This window comes from Apaloderma vittatum, unplaced genomic scaffold (genome assembly GCF_000703405.1).
Source record: "Apaloderma vittatum isolate BGI_N311 unplaced genomic scaffold, ASM70340v1 scaffold21478, whole genome shotgun sequence".
NCBI lineage: Eukaryota > Metazoa > Chordata > Aves > Trogoniformes > Trogonidae > Apaloderma > Apaloderma vittatum.
In genome coordinates, this window is record NW_009731531.1 from 2,631 (window position 1) to 15,622 (window position 12,992).

Genomic DNA, 12,992 nt, shown 5'->3' on the forward strand with positions numbered 1-12,992 from the left:
AGCTACGGCCAAGTGAAAGCGGTGACATCTCCCCGGCTGGTGCCAGGTGGGCTCAGATATTCCACACGCCTCGGAGCAGCGGGATGAGGGCAGGCAGATAGGGGCGAAGCACTGACTTCTGTGATAGCGTGAGAATGCCGCCGTGCAGCCGCAGATCGGACGAGAGCTGGTGGGGGTCGGTGATGGGACAGTGTCTGGGCACGGCCGCAGGCTGCTGCAGCCCCAGATGGGACCTGAGCTGGCCGGGGTTGTGGTTTATGGGCTGAGGAAAGGTTGAGCTCTTCTCCTGGCAAGGGTCATTGTCACAGGCCAGGGGCAGGTTCCTGGGGAGAGTGATTCAGAAAGGAATTGATGTATATTATTTTCCTTTGATTTGGTAGGAGGGGAAATATGAGCAAAGCAGGGTTGAGGGCTCCTCAGGACCTCTCGTACTTCCTCAGCCAAGCGTTGCCCTCACCTCTGGCCAGTCTGTCCGTCAGATGGGCACAGCCTGGACAGATAGTTCATCTAGAGGATTTTGAGAACTATGGATAAAAGGTGGCACTTGAGCTTTCCAGTGCATTTTGGACAAAACCTTTAACGATACACAGGGGCCTGATTCCCAGGGAACAGACCGTACGAGCACTGACCTCTGTAACTGGAGGTTTGTGTAGGCAAATACCACTGGCACCCAGAGATGTGCCTGTTCCACTCCTTGCTGCAATATTCATCTTCTCCACTTCTCTGTCCATGGAGGATTTCCAGCCTATTTGCATACGAATAATCCCGTTTCCTGAGTGTGTGGATGGTGTGGAGTCACGACAGCCCATTGCCCAGGGAAGGTAGCTCGGGGATGGCAACCCCGGGTGGAGCTGGCTCAGGCGGTGGCTGCAGTGGGCTGCTGTCCTTTGGGCAGGAGGAGCTGAGATGGAAGGTCTCTCCCAGCAGTGCTTGAGGCTTAGATCCACACCGCTGCGGTTCAGGGGCTGCAGCAAGATCATTCAGAGCTGTAATCTGGAGCTGTGAGTACAGACCGGACTCCCCAGTGTTGGGGATCAGTGGGTGGGAGATGCCCAGGGGCGTTCGCCCCAGCGGCGGTGGGGAGCTGGGATGCTGATGGAGCACAACGTGCCGTGGCAGGAGGAAACAGGAGATCTTCCCTGTCCTCTGCAGGAGGACTTCCCAGGGCCTGGCATGAGCCCAGGGCATCCAGCCCATGCTGCGGGAAGGCTTCCTCCTCCCCAGTCCCTCCGTGCCCGCTCCCCCGGGGCCGTACCTGTGCTGCTGGTCGCACCCACGGTGCCAGGACGTGGGCACCGCCTGTCACCTGCGCTCAGCGTGGGCTCTGCGATGCTGGATGACACGGCAGAAACGTCTGCGGTATTGAGGTCACGCTCGGCGCTGGGGGCAGGAGGATGGGAATTCATTAGCGGCGCCGTGTCTCTTTTAATCAGGAGGAAGGTGATGCTTCTCCTCGGTGCAGGAGCAGGGTGAGTGATGGGAGTCGCTGCAGGGGTGCACCCTGAGAAGGGGAGGGAGGATGGGGCTAGTGGTGTTTGAAACCAGGGAGAGGAGGGTGGTGTTTACAGGTGAGTTGTTGTAGTACAGACGCATGGAGAAGACACCCGGGGGGAGCCCCTTGGAGGGAGGCCCCCCAGCAATGCCCAGCCTCGGAGCTTGCAAAGCCAGGTGGCATGGCCCACCGTCAGGGCGATGCTGGCTGCTGTGGGGAGGGGCGATGCCATGATCTCCTCCAGCTCAGATGCTCTGATATTGAAATAGAAATTGCAGTGCCAAAAAAACTACATTTCCCAGTTTCCCTTGCAGCCCAGAGCAATAAGCAATTGGAAGATTTAAATAGACCAGGCCAGAAGCAACCAACCTTTGGCACAATGCTTTTCCCTCCTCTTCTTCCAATCTATTGGCTGTTTAAAAATCTGGAGGGGCTGCCAAGCCTGGCATTAATTTTCCTTCCAAGCTTGCTAGGCCCATGAAGTAAACAGCCATGTGCATTCCTTACTCTATATTTAACAGCTGCAGTCTGTGCTGGGGGCAACTGCAACAGAGGGGAACCTTTGTAGCTTCCCAAATTCACGTCTCGTGAGGGTGGGAGTGGAGGAAGCTTTCTGCAGAGAGAAAAGGGATTTCTCTCCTTCCTGGTGTTTGCAAAGCAGGTTGCGTTGAGAGAGAGACTGCAATGCCAGCATCCCAGCCACGGTCCAGGGCAAGAGACAGGAACAATGTCCTCAACAGGGCTGAGTTCCTCTCCCTGAACCAGCCCCTGAAGGGGAACCAGGAGAGCAGGAGCTCCGGCAGAAAGCAGAGCGGCCAGGCCGGGGCAGCCGGTGGCCAGAACAGCAACCCCAAGGAGCGGAGACAGTCACAGCAGCTGCCCGAAGAGGACTGCATGCAGCTCAACCCCTCCTTCAAGGGAATCGCCTTCAACTCTCTGCTGGCCATCGATATCTGCATGTCCAAGAGGTTGGGAGTTTGTGCCAACAGAGCCTCCTCCTGGGGTGGTGCCCGCTCCATGATTAACCTCCTGGGGATAACGGGACACGGCATCCCCTGGATTGCAGGTACCCTCATCTGCCTGGTGAAGAGCAGCACGCTGGCAGGCCAAGAGGTCCTCATGAACCTGCTGTTAGGTGAGTGGCAAACCTCCCTCCCCGCTGGGAAAGCCCAGCCCTGGTCACAAGGGCCAGAGGCACTGGGACTCCTCCTCTGGCTGCTCCCGGCTGCCGAGGTGTTCTGGACGCAGGGAGTGACTTTTAGGGTGAACGCTGCACTTATTGGCCATCTTGGTCCCAGGTATCAGGGGTGACGGATGTAGCAAAAAGTTGTCTAGGAGAGATGGAGTAATCCTGGTAGATGGTGACCTCCATGGAGTAGGACAGGGTTGTCCAGGCAAACCAAGGAGATGTCAGTGATGTGGATACCAGCAGCAATGTCTTTTAGTTAATCTGTGGTCATCTGCCTTGGTGATTTGGTAGGTGGGGAAAGCGTAAAGATTTTAATCTTTGATATCTGGATCAAGTCTTGAGGGTATACCTGTGGGAAAAAAAAAAAATTTCCATCCCCTCACCGTCTTCTCTAACAGACCCTGGTTCCGTGTCTCAGCTGCTGCGTGATGGAGTCAGTCCTGTCTCCTTCCCTGCTGCGGTTTGATCTCGCATCCTCCTTCCCATGAGGACCTTTCTTGCTGCTGTCCCCATTTCCATGCACTAACTTGACCCAGAGGCTGTGCAGAAGGGCTGGGGCCTTTCTGTCTCTCCTGCGGGTCCTTTCTTGTGCGGTGGTTGATGTCCTTGGTTCTGGAGGTTGGGACTTGTTAAAGGAGTTGCCTTCCCAGTTGAGCAGGGCCCATCCCACCCCTGTGGGTCGATGTCCCACCAGGGACCAGGCTGAGCTCTAGGCATGACTTGCCTTAGATACTGGCCTCAACCCACCCTGGCCGTGTCTACCTGGGGACATTGATTTTCTCGCTCTTCTGCCTTTGCCATTGGGTTCAGTTACCATATTTTTCCTTGTGACTAATTACTATCTCATTTGGCCATGGCCCACCCCAGTGTGTCACCCTCGCCAAAAAAACAGCGATTGGTTGGTTATAGAAATTGAAAACGTTCGATTTAGGCCTTTGCTTCTCAGGGAGCCTTTTCAGGGGACATGGGGACATTTTATTTCAGAGGCCCTTTGGGAAAGGGACGTCCTGTCCTCAGGGGACAACTGCGATGTCATATGGGCTCTGCAGCATGGCCCCAGGTTATTTTCACAACTTCCTCCTTTGGGGAGGGTGAAGATTGCACTGAACTGGGTTGAAAAGCACAGTGGTAGCCGCCTTTTCTCCCTTCTGCCTTTGAAAGACAGTGTCCTCGTGCTGTGACATCTAATGAAGGGAGGCCATTGCAGGGAAGAAGCCAGAATAGCATCGGCGTGATGCAGAGCCCGCCAACGTCAGCAGTTCTTCCAGGGGCTCCTTGGTGCGCTGGGTCAACCTCTTACTGAGAAAAGAAGCTCCATTTAAAAGGGCACAAGGATGAAATAATAGTAGGTGACTTAACATCAACCAGCACAGTTTCCAGATGTCTCTTGACCCAAGAGCCTTTGACGGTTTTGGAGCCTGAAAATTGACCTCTTTGGCTCCAAAATATTTGAGATCCTCATAAAGAGCTAATGTCACCTTTGGCTTAAAAACAAGAAAGGTGTTCTTGCTGTGATCTTGCCATGTGAGGAGGCCAAATGCAAAGCCATCTCTGGGTTGTGTTGAAATTTTGAGTAGCTGGTGCTCCCTGGAGAGCTCAGCGCTGCACCACTCCCTGTGTCTCCATGTCTCCTGAGCTCAAATGCTGTGCCTGGAGACAACTCCGCGAGTTTCTGAAGTCTTGCTTCCTTGCCTAGACACGCTGCTCCCATCCCTCTTCTCCATCTGCCAGGAAAGAAAATAGTTAAGTTGTATGAGGGACTAGTTCACAATGTGATTTGACAACTCCGCAGGTCTGGCAGCCCCCGTTCTGCCCTCCGAGTAGACAACGCTTTGTGGGACTGGCCAAGGTGCCCCGAGTCTCTCTCATGAGTGCTTTCTCAGCAGCACTTGTGTCACCCCACGGCGCAGATCTCTGCTGTGAACGTGGCCTTGGTTTGATATTTAAGATTGCAGTCAGGAACTCCGAACACCCGAGCAGCTGCTGCCGCAGTCCCTGCCTGGCTGATGGAGGAAGGAGCCTGGATGGGCAGCATGGGGCTGGTGGACCATGAGAAGTGGGGCCTCGTGAGTACGCAGGAAAGGCATGGCACGACTGCTGCATTGGGCATCCTTGGTCCCTCTCGCTGCTCTTTTCCTGAGGATCCAATCCATGAGGATGTGGTGAAGAACCCTCACAGGCAGGGACAGGTCAGAGGGAAGGGACCCTCCTAGTGCTTCCTTCCTCTTCTCCCAGGAAGAGGGAAGTTGGGGTTGTCTGTGGTACCCCTTCCTCACCTCCCCTGGCTTTCCCTCCTCCCTTCCCCCGCCGCCTGCTGAGAGTTTGGTACATCAAGCAGAATTTCTGATGCAGTCTCTGGGCAGGGAGCCAGCCCATCATAGAGCACTTGTTTAGGATTTGCAATCAGGCTTTCAAGGCGAGGAGACAGGAGACTGCTGAAATGGGACCGGGAACCTGGCAGAAGCACCACTGCAGATGGAGGGGGGGCACTTGTGCCCCGGCAGCTCTCGGCAGGGGCTTTGCCAACACATGTGGGAGCATTTCGGGTGAGAGAGTCTGACCCTGGGATGCTCCAGCCATCCCAACTGCAGATGCTGATTAGCAACCCCAAGCAATGTTTTCCCTCCGTGTTTGTCATCTCTGATGGAATTTATTGATTCTCCTTCTCATCGTAATCTTTTCCAGCAAATGCCAAACAGGCAGAGAAGCACGCTCGCAGCCTGTTACTGAAAAGATGGAAGAAATCAGATATCTGTGCCCACTGTAAAAATCCCTCTCTGCCAGAATGTGTTTTCAGGAAGACTACCTCAGCCTTGCCAGCCGTGGCTGTTGAAGAGTCAGGAAGAATTTCTGCACCCCCTGGTCAAATTGAGAAAGTCATAACTCAGAAAGACCCCCCCAGTTTTAGAGTTAATTTTATTTGTCTACCAACGTTGGAACTTTTAGGACCATACAAGCTTTTCTCTGCAATCCCAAGGATTTCATGAACAATGAGGTGCTTAGAAAATCATTTGAACCATGCCATCAGGCTTTCAGGGGGAAAACAGATGTAAAACTTTCATTAAAATTCTTAGATCTGCTTCAGAACCAGACAGAAACTCCATTAAGCCCTGGGGGAAGCAGTATCTTGGTTTCTGGTTCTGATCCATCTGGTGAGGATGTGGATCCAAATTTAGTGATTCATTGACTGCAAAGCCAGCAAAGAACATTTGGATCATTGATCTAACCCACGGCAAAATACAGGCTGTAGCACATCCCTTAATTTATTCCTGTTCAATTTGTTAAGGGAAAAAACCCTCAAACATTCAAGCTGATGTACAGTTACGGGCGAGGGCGAACTTGTCAGAACCGTTTCTGTATGACTGCAGTAGGTATTCTCACAAGCGCCTTGCTCTTAGTTTCACTCTAAGAGTCTGCATACCCTTGTCTCTTCAGCTGAATAACTCTTTTAGCCAACATCTCTTTTGCCTTTCAATATTTTGGATAGTACTCAAGTAATTTCTTCACCTCCCTATTTATTAAGCTAAACAGATCTCGTTAGACTGATGGTCTTTCCAGGTCCAGGCACTTTCTTACTGCAGTGGGGATGGAATATGGTCATCTGCCCAAAGTGACCGCTCCGTTAACGGCCACCTTCTCTGTTTAGAGCCAAATCGCCACCTTCTTTCATTATCTGCAGTCCAGCCATGTGCCTTTGCTGCTGGAAAGTTTCTGCTTGGTTAACCCTTGCATGTAAAATCCATATTTGTGCTTGGTTTGAAATATCAGCCGTTAACTGGTTCTGCTTGGTCATGGCTATCTGAAATAGGTATTGGGACTAGAAGAAGAGGAGGCCCTGGTCTTCTCTTTGCCTGTTGACTCAGTGACACAGGTCCCAGTCCCTGTCCATCACCAGCTGGCTCTGCATCCCGCTTCGAAGGGGCGGGCTGGCTCTTTGCTGCTGCCACTGAGCATTTACCCACCGTCAAGTGAAGCGGTGCCGCGGGCTGTGGACAGATCGTTGCAAGCAGCGTGGCAGGCTGAGGGTGGGTGGTTTGCCACAGGAGGAGGAAAGGAGGGGAGCTCAGGGTCAGTTCCCCACTCTGGAAGGTCAGCAAGAAGGCAGTCCTTGCTCTCTCCAGCCTTCTCCCAGATTGCCGACCGGGAACCAAGCCATGACATTCTGAGGCATAGTCCCCTGCAGAGCTGTGACTTCATCCTGAGCCATATATATATTTATGTAATATATGTATACATTTATAAAAGCATATATATAGCCAGGTCTCTGGAGTCCCACCTGGGCAGCAAGACCAGATTGGCAGGAGAGCAGTGGGTTAGGAAGGAAAGAGCAAGAAATGCCTTCATCAGGCCCCTCGAGACCCCGCTGGCCCTTCTGTAACAATACAGAGGTGCTTCAGGTATTGTCATGATTTTCTTGGGAGTCTGTGTGGTGAAAATACAGATAGTGCAGCCTGTCGCTGGTAAAGGTCAGCACGTAGGTTAAATGCCCAGGCAGTACAGACAAGCTCGCCCTGTCGAGCCTCGGGGCTCGGCAGCCTGAACCCGGCAGAGAGGCCGGGGAGTCGCACAGCAGATGGATCAGCCCGTACGCAGCAGAGCTCGCTAAGCCGAGAGCCCCAGAGGTGGTTTGGGGCCAGATGTATCTGTTTTTTCTCTTTTCATTTTCCCACTGTGAGGCTATTTTCTGAGCTAGACAGGGCAGATGATTTTGGCAAGGGAGGGGTGAGCATCCTGAGAGAACCATCCCCTCCTTGGAGAACCTGGCACATGGAGGAAGTTCATCCCCTGTCCTGCTCCCCTCGCAGTCCTGCTGGTGCCCACTGAGAGCTCTGGAAGTTTTGAGCACATCTGCCCAGCGAGGTGGAAACGTTTAAATGTCAAGTAACCCAACATGACCGACCCGTGGCAGGGGCCAGGCAGAGGGAGCCAAACAGATGGCCGCTCCCTGCATCCAGCACCTAGACACAGCTCCAGCCTGGCGTTAAATATTCCTTTTCATCACATCAGTCTGTTAATCTGCCTCTTACTGCCCTGCCTAGATACAGCAGTTAAAGTCCCTGGTCCTTCAGTGGGTGCTGTCTTCACTCTTCATCCCTTCACAGCTGATGAGCTCAGGCATCTCTGGGCAGCAAGCGCTGCCCAGTAATTCCCGGCTTCCCTGCCCCCCTTCCTCGCTGGCTTCCTCTATCGCAAGCATTGGAGTGTTCACTGCAGGGCAGGCAGGCGAGTCTGCAGTGTCCCTTCAGATAAAGGACAGACAGTGTGAGGCTGGGACCCGTTTGTGGCTGGGGGGATATTTCCAGGGACCTGCGTAGGGTTTCTAGCAGGTCTGATGAGCCCCTTGGTACCGGGCAGCATCGAGGAGCTCGGATCCTGGCCGGCTGCTTGGTGCTGAGGATGCTGCGAGCCCTGCAGCCATCAGCGAGCAGCCCTTGGGGAAGCTGCAGCAGCTGAAATCCAAGCGTCGCGCAGAGCGAGCAAGCGAAATGTTCCAGAGCTTGTGAATGCAGAGTGAAAGAGAAAAGACATGCGAGGGTTGTTGAATGGGAAGAGGGGGAATAAACATGGGAAATGAGTCATCCTTATGTCTGTCACTCCGGGAACAGCTTCCCAGTGCCCCTGCCTGGAGCTCAAAGGGGACAGGAGCTGTTTCACTCAGGCAGAGCTGGAGAAGCTGAGCCAGGCTCTGGCCCGAAGGGAGATCCCGAGCAAGGGGTGAGTGTGTTCGCCTCTAACGCGCCTTGGCAGGAGCAGTGGTAGGGAAGACGAAGATGGAGAAGCGTCGGGCAGCAAGGTGAGTTGCTGGGAGGAGCAGTGGGCAGGGAGAACCCATCGGGTATCCCACTCTGGGCCAGGCTTGGTGGAGGATGGGGATGGGAGAGGGGAATCAGACAAACTATCTCTTTTTCCGTCTCTTGGAGGGAATGTCCGTGTTTTCACTTGTAAGGCAGTTCTGGTCTCGCTCTCCATTGCTGTCTATAGAGGGATGCTGGCAGAGCTGCCCTGATCTGGGTCTAATGCACCATGAGGTGCGATGGTTGCCCTCAGAGCACCATGGAATCAGCCCCAATTTTGTTTTGCCGGTTTGCCTTACGGAAGGCAGCGGGGTGTAAACACAAGCCTAATCAGCACCGAGTCCAGGCAAGGAGCCCAGCGTCTGTGGGCTGGGAGAAGCTGTGGGTCACCAGCCCAAGGCAGTTTTCATCCTCCAGCTCCTCCCATATGGTGCCGTCGTGCTTGTGTGTGTTCTGGGATGTGCTGATATTACCTGTGCTGCTGCCATAGGCATACAGGGGCTTTGCGAGCTGTCGGAACCCTTCTGGGAGGCAGCTGAGCCATCCTGGAAGCTGCTCGGATTGTTTTCCCCATCAGCACCAGCCCTTCTCTCTGCACTCACCCTCTCACCCGTGTCTCATCCTCAGGCCGTGCACCCCCCGCTCAGTAATGGATGCAGAGATGCAAATTGCCCGGCTCCCAGGGGCACAGTATTTCCAAGGGGAGAACTCCAGGCAGCCTGTGTTTGCACTCTGGGCTGTTTCTAATCATCTAGGATATGGTCGGTCTATTTTTAGTTGACGTTGGTTGGTTGGCGTTTTTTTTAATTAATTGCACAGTGCTGCTATCCACTGTTTTCTCACCTTCCTGTGGCCACTTACCCCACTCTGCTGCTTGCTCAGCCAGAAAATAACCTCTCCCCAAAACGCTGCAGTGTCTGATTCATTGGTTCTTGGCTGTGTCGTGCCATCTGTGCCTTTTGTCAGCTCTTACACCTAGTGGTACCACATTTAGGGAAGAAAAAGAGGTAGAGGAGTTCACTTCCAGAGGAGAGGAGCTCTTCCAGCCACCACCAACTCCACCAGAGTGATGGTGAAGATGCTTTTGAAACCTGCATCCTTCATTAATGTCAACTAGTCAAGGCAGTGAACGGCTCATTTTCCAGGTCAGGGAGCCTGTTGCGTGTGGGAGACTTGGGAAGTTCAGCTGTAGGAGAAGGGAGCATGTAAGGAAAGAGAAAAATGGGGAAAAAATATGCAGCAAAAGTAACTGTTTCCTGGGAACAGTGACTTTTGTCCAGGATTCAGTCTTTCACTAACTGGCTAATCTGGGAAATACAGACCTTCAAAGCCAGCCTTGGCCTTACACGTGGCCTTGGCAGCTGTGGCGAGGAGCACGTGCCATCTCAGCGGAGTTGATGTGGCCTCCAGCATGGTAGGACCCAGGTCAGAGTAGGCTGCAGGCTCCAAAGCCCAGGCAACGAGCTATTGCCAGCTTGGCTCTGCTTTACAAAGGTGCTGGGGCTGGGCAGATGGGGTTGTCCGATGCACATCTGCTCCCACGCTTGAATGCCTCCTGAGCTCATGGGACGGGCTCGGTCTCCATTCCTGGGCATTTGCCTCCCCTTTTCCCTCTCCCTGTGTGCTCAGCCGCGGTTCTGAGAGGCTGAGTCCAGCTTGTGCCTCTGATCCTGATCTCACAGGCTGGGCTCTGGAGAGCTGCCTTGTCTCATCTGAGCAGCCCCATGTGCGTGAAGTCATGTGAATTGTGGCCGCAGGAGCAGACGAGGCCAAGGGCTTTTTTGGCTTTCTCCTTTTTCCCTCCCCCCGTGCTGGCCTCGGCACTGCACCCAGGTTGTTTTTCAGCTGTGGTTTTGATAACGTGTTTATATAAACATCTCAGCTGGAATCTGCCTCTCTCCCTGGAGACGCTGCCTGCCCCAACCTGGGGCAGACAATGCCCCCGCGGTGCTCACCCCATCCTCAGCCACTTCCAGCCCCAGCTGCACAAGACATGACAGCAGAGATGGCACCTCTGGTGCTGGGACAGAAAGGGGACGTCCTCGACTTCACTTAAAGATGAACTTTAGGGCTTGGCTTGGTTCTGTGCGGCCATGCTCCAGGCTTGTCCTTGTGCTCTGCCTGCTCAGGGCTCACCTCTCTGCTCTTAATGGGCTCCTACCTTTTGGTGGTAGGAGCAAGGCAGATAATTGTTTTCCCTTTCTTATTAATAGATGTAAAGCGTCTGCCCACGGGGCTCACTTTCAGCTCATTTACTGTGCATCTCCTGCCAGATGTTGGCTATTTACAATACCAAGGTGATCTCTGATGCTAAAATTGTCACAGGCAGACAAGGCTTGCTCTTTGGTTTTGCGCTTTGAGGGAAGTTTTAGATGTTAGTATAGCTTTTTGTGATCAGATGGTTTTGCAGTGGAAGGATTGTTTCCCTTAACACCAAGTCAAAGGGGAAATCCTGGATCTTTTTCAGAGAATTGTGGAAGGAGCAATGGGCGAGAGCTAATCTGTCCTTTGCTCTTTTAAATCCAACGCTACCTGGATTTTACATCCAATGCTGCCTCTGTTTTAAATCCAATGCTAGCTGGGTCTAGGGGAAGGATGTAATGAGAAAATGTTTAAAACCCTGATTTCTTGCTCCTCTCATCTCACCCCTCAGTCAGGTGGCACTCTGCCATCTCTGCTATGCCTCTGACAACCCAGTCTGTCTCCAGAGAGCAGCGTTGCGCGAGTGCAGGCTGGTAAATCAGCTGCAAGATCCCTTCTGCAGTCTCGGCCGTGGCTGTATTTCCTCCAGCCTTCAGTCATCTCAGCCTGAAGGATGTGGACAGGGGAAGGGCAGACCAAAGGTGACGATGCTGGCTTGCAGGTGGCTGAGGCTGCGCTGGCAGGTGCAAAGCCAAGAGGGCTAGCGACACACCCGCTTTGGTAGCCAGTGGGCACCTTTCTGAGCGAAGAGACACCTGCAGCTGGAGCCCCCGAGGACGCCTATAAGAAAGTTAACCCTTGAGCTGCGTGATGCTGGCGTGGAAGTGCCCGCCCGAGGAGGGCGGATTTGGTTTGCGTTAAGGGGAAGAAGCCAGCGAGCCGAAGGCCAAGCGGGTATGTGGGTCAAGGGATTGGAAGGGGACAGGAACGCGGGTCAGGGCTGCTGAGCGATGGCAGCGTCTGTATCCTGTTTCTGAAGGATGGGCTATTGGCAGCGCTGGCGGCAGCAGCGCTCTGTGCTGATTCACTGTGAGCTGGCAGCAGGAGCAGAGGCACAGCGGGGCTCCCTGCGGCTTTGCGGGGGCTCTACTGGGACCCAGAGCTTGGCAAGGGCAGTGGGACCCCCCCACACACACATCCCTCTGGGGCCTTGGGGGCCAGGGCAGGGCAGGCTGCTGGGGATTCTCATAAAGGAGTTGCTTCATGGAGGAAACAGAAAGTGCAAGGGGAAGTGGCAGAAGAAACACCAGACGGAGGGATCTTTGTTTTTTCTTTTCTTTTAACAGCAAATTAACCCCGGTTTTTAATGCTGTCGTGCCTTCAGATCTTGAAATGTGGGCAGACGAGGCTTTCTGCTTTCTGTGCATCATTTGACAAAAATCAAACCTAGCAGTACTGAAGGCCCATTTTATTCATCTCCTGAATGAAAGGATTATAAAAACAGCTCTTTGGCTTGTTCTCAATGCCCCAAACACCTCCATGCACACACGCCTGCATCCGTCAATTTGCCCTGACATCACCTTTGACCGTAAAACAGTCTTATAAGTGCAAAATACTGATGTACAATGGTTGAATGCCACGCGTTGCTGGAGCACATGATGTTTTTGCTGCTTCTCTATGGGTTGATTTGGTGAGGAACAGTTTGTAGCGGGTATATCGAACACCATGGAGGAGTGCTAGGGTTTCTTCGGGGTGCCTGGACTGGTTTCTGAGTCCTGGCTGGGCTGCTCAGCAATGCAGTAAGGTGCTGAAAAGCTTGGGCAGTGCTGGTGCGTTCATCTTTCTGAAATGAATGTGTGATTCTGGGCTCCTGAAGCTCTATCCCAGAGCTTCGGCTCTCGCCCAGCTCTTGTCCAGAGTGAGATGGGTCTGATAGGCAATGCAGCTCTTAAAATCAGCTCCTGAAGCCGTTTGCTGAATTGGGACCGTGAAGGTGTCACCTTGGTGAGGTGAGGAGACAGGCTGGGAGTGAAACCGCTGCAAGTGGCTGCTCCAGGGCTCTGCAGCCAGTGTTTGAAATGCCTCCCTCCCTTCATCCCTGCTGGCCAGCACCTTAAAAAAAATTATCAGCCAATCCTGTGCTTGTGCTGATGTTCCTTATAGTGAGGAGCTGGTGCCCAGACCTTTTCCTCAGCTCCATCTCCCCTCCATAGCTCTTGAGAGCTCTGGACCTGGTGGGCAGGAGCTCCTGCTGTCCCCCTTCCCCATAGAAAACGCCCTGCAGACAAGGAAGGAAAATACCCCTCCTATAAATAGAGGGTTTGGCCAGGATGAGTATCAGCTCCTTCCCAAAGCGGTGCCGGGGGTGGCTGCA

At 53.4% G+C, this 12,992-nt stretch overlaps 1 protein-coding gene across 2 annotated transcripts in view; it reads left to right on the forward strand.

The window, feature by feature from the left end:
- The first annotated feature begins 1,329 nt into the window (after positions 1 to 1,329).
- PPAPDC3 (phosphatidic acid phosphatase type 2 domain containing 3) overlaps positions 1,330 to 12,992 on the forward strand; it is a 13,841-nt gene continuing 2,178 nt past the window's right edge. Inside the window, exons 1-2 of one of the 2 annotated variants that reach the window (XM_009875225.1) lie at positions 1,330 to 1,359; positions 2,165 to 2,627. In XM_009875225.1, coding sequence (XP_009873527.1) covers positions 1,330 to 1,359; positions 2,165 to 2,627 — 493 coding nt within the window. Of the gene's footprint in view, positions 1,360 to 1,984; positions 2,628 to 12,992 lie in introns of those variants that run through there. The other variant, XM_009875226.1, reaches the window with a different exon arrangement.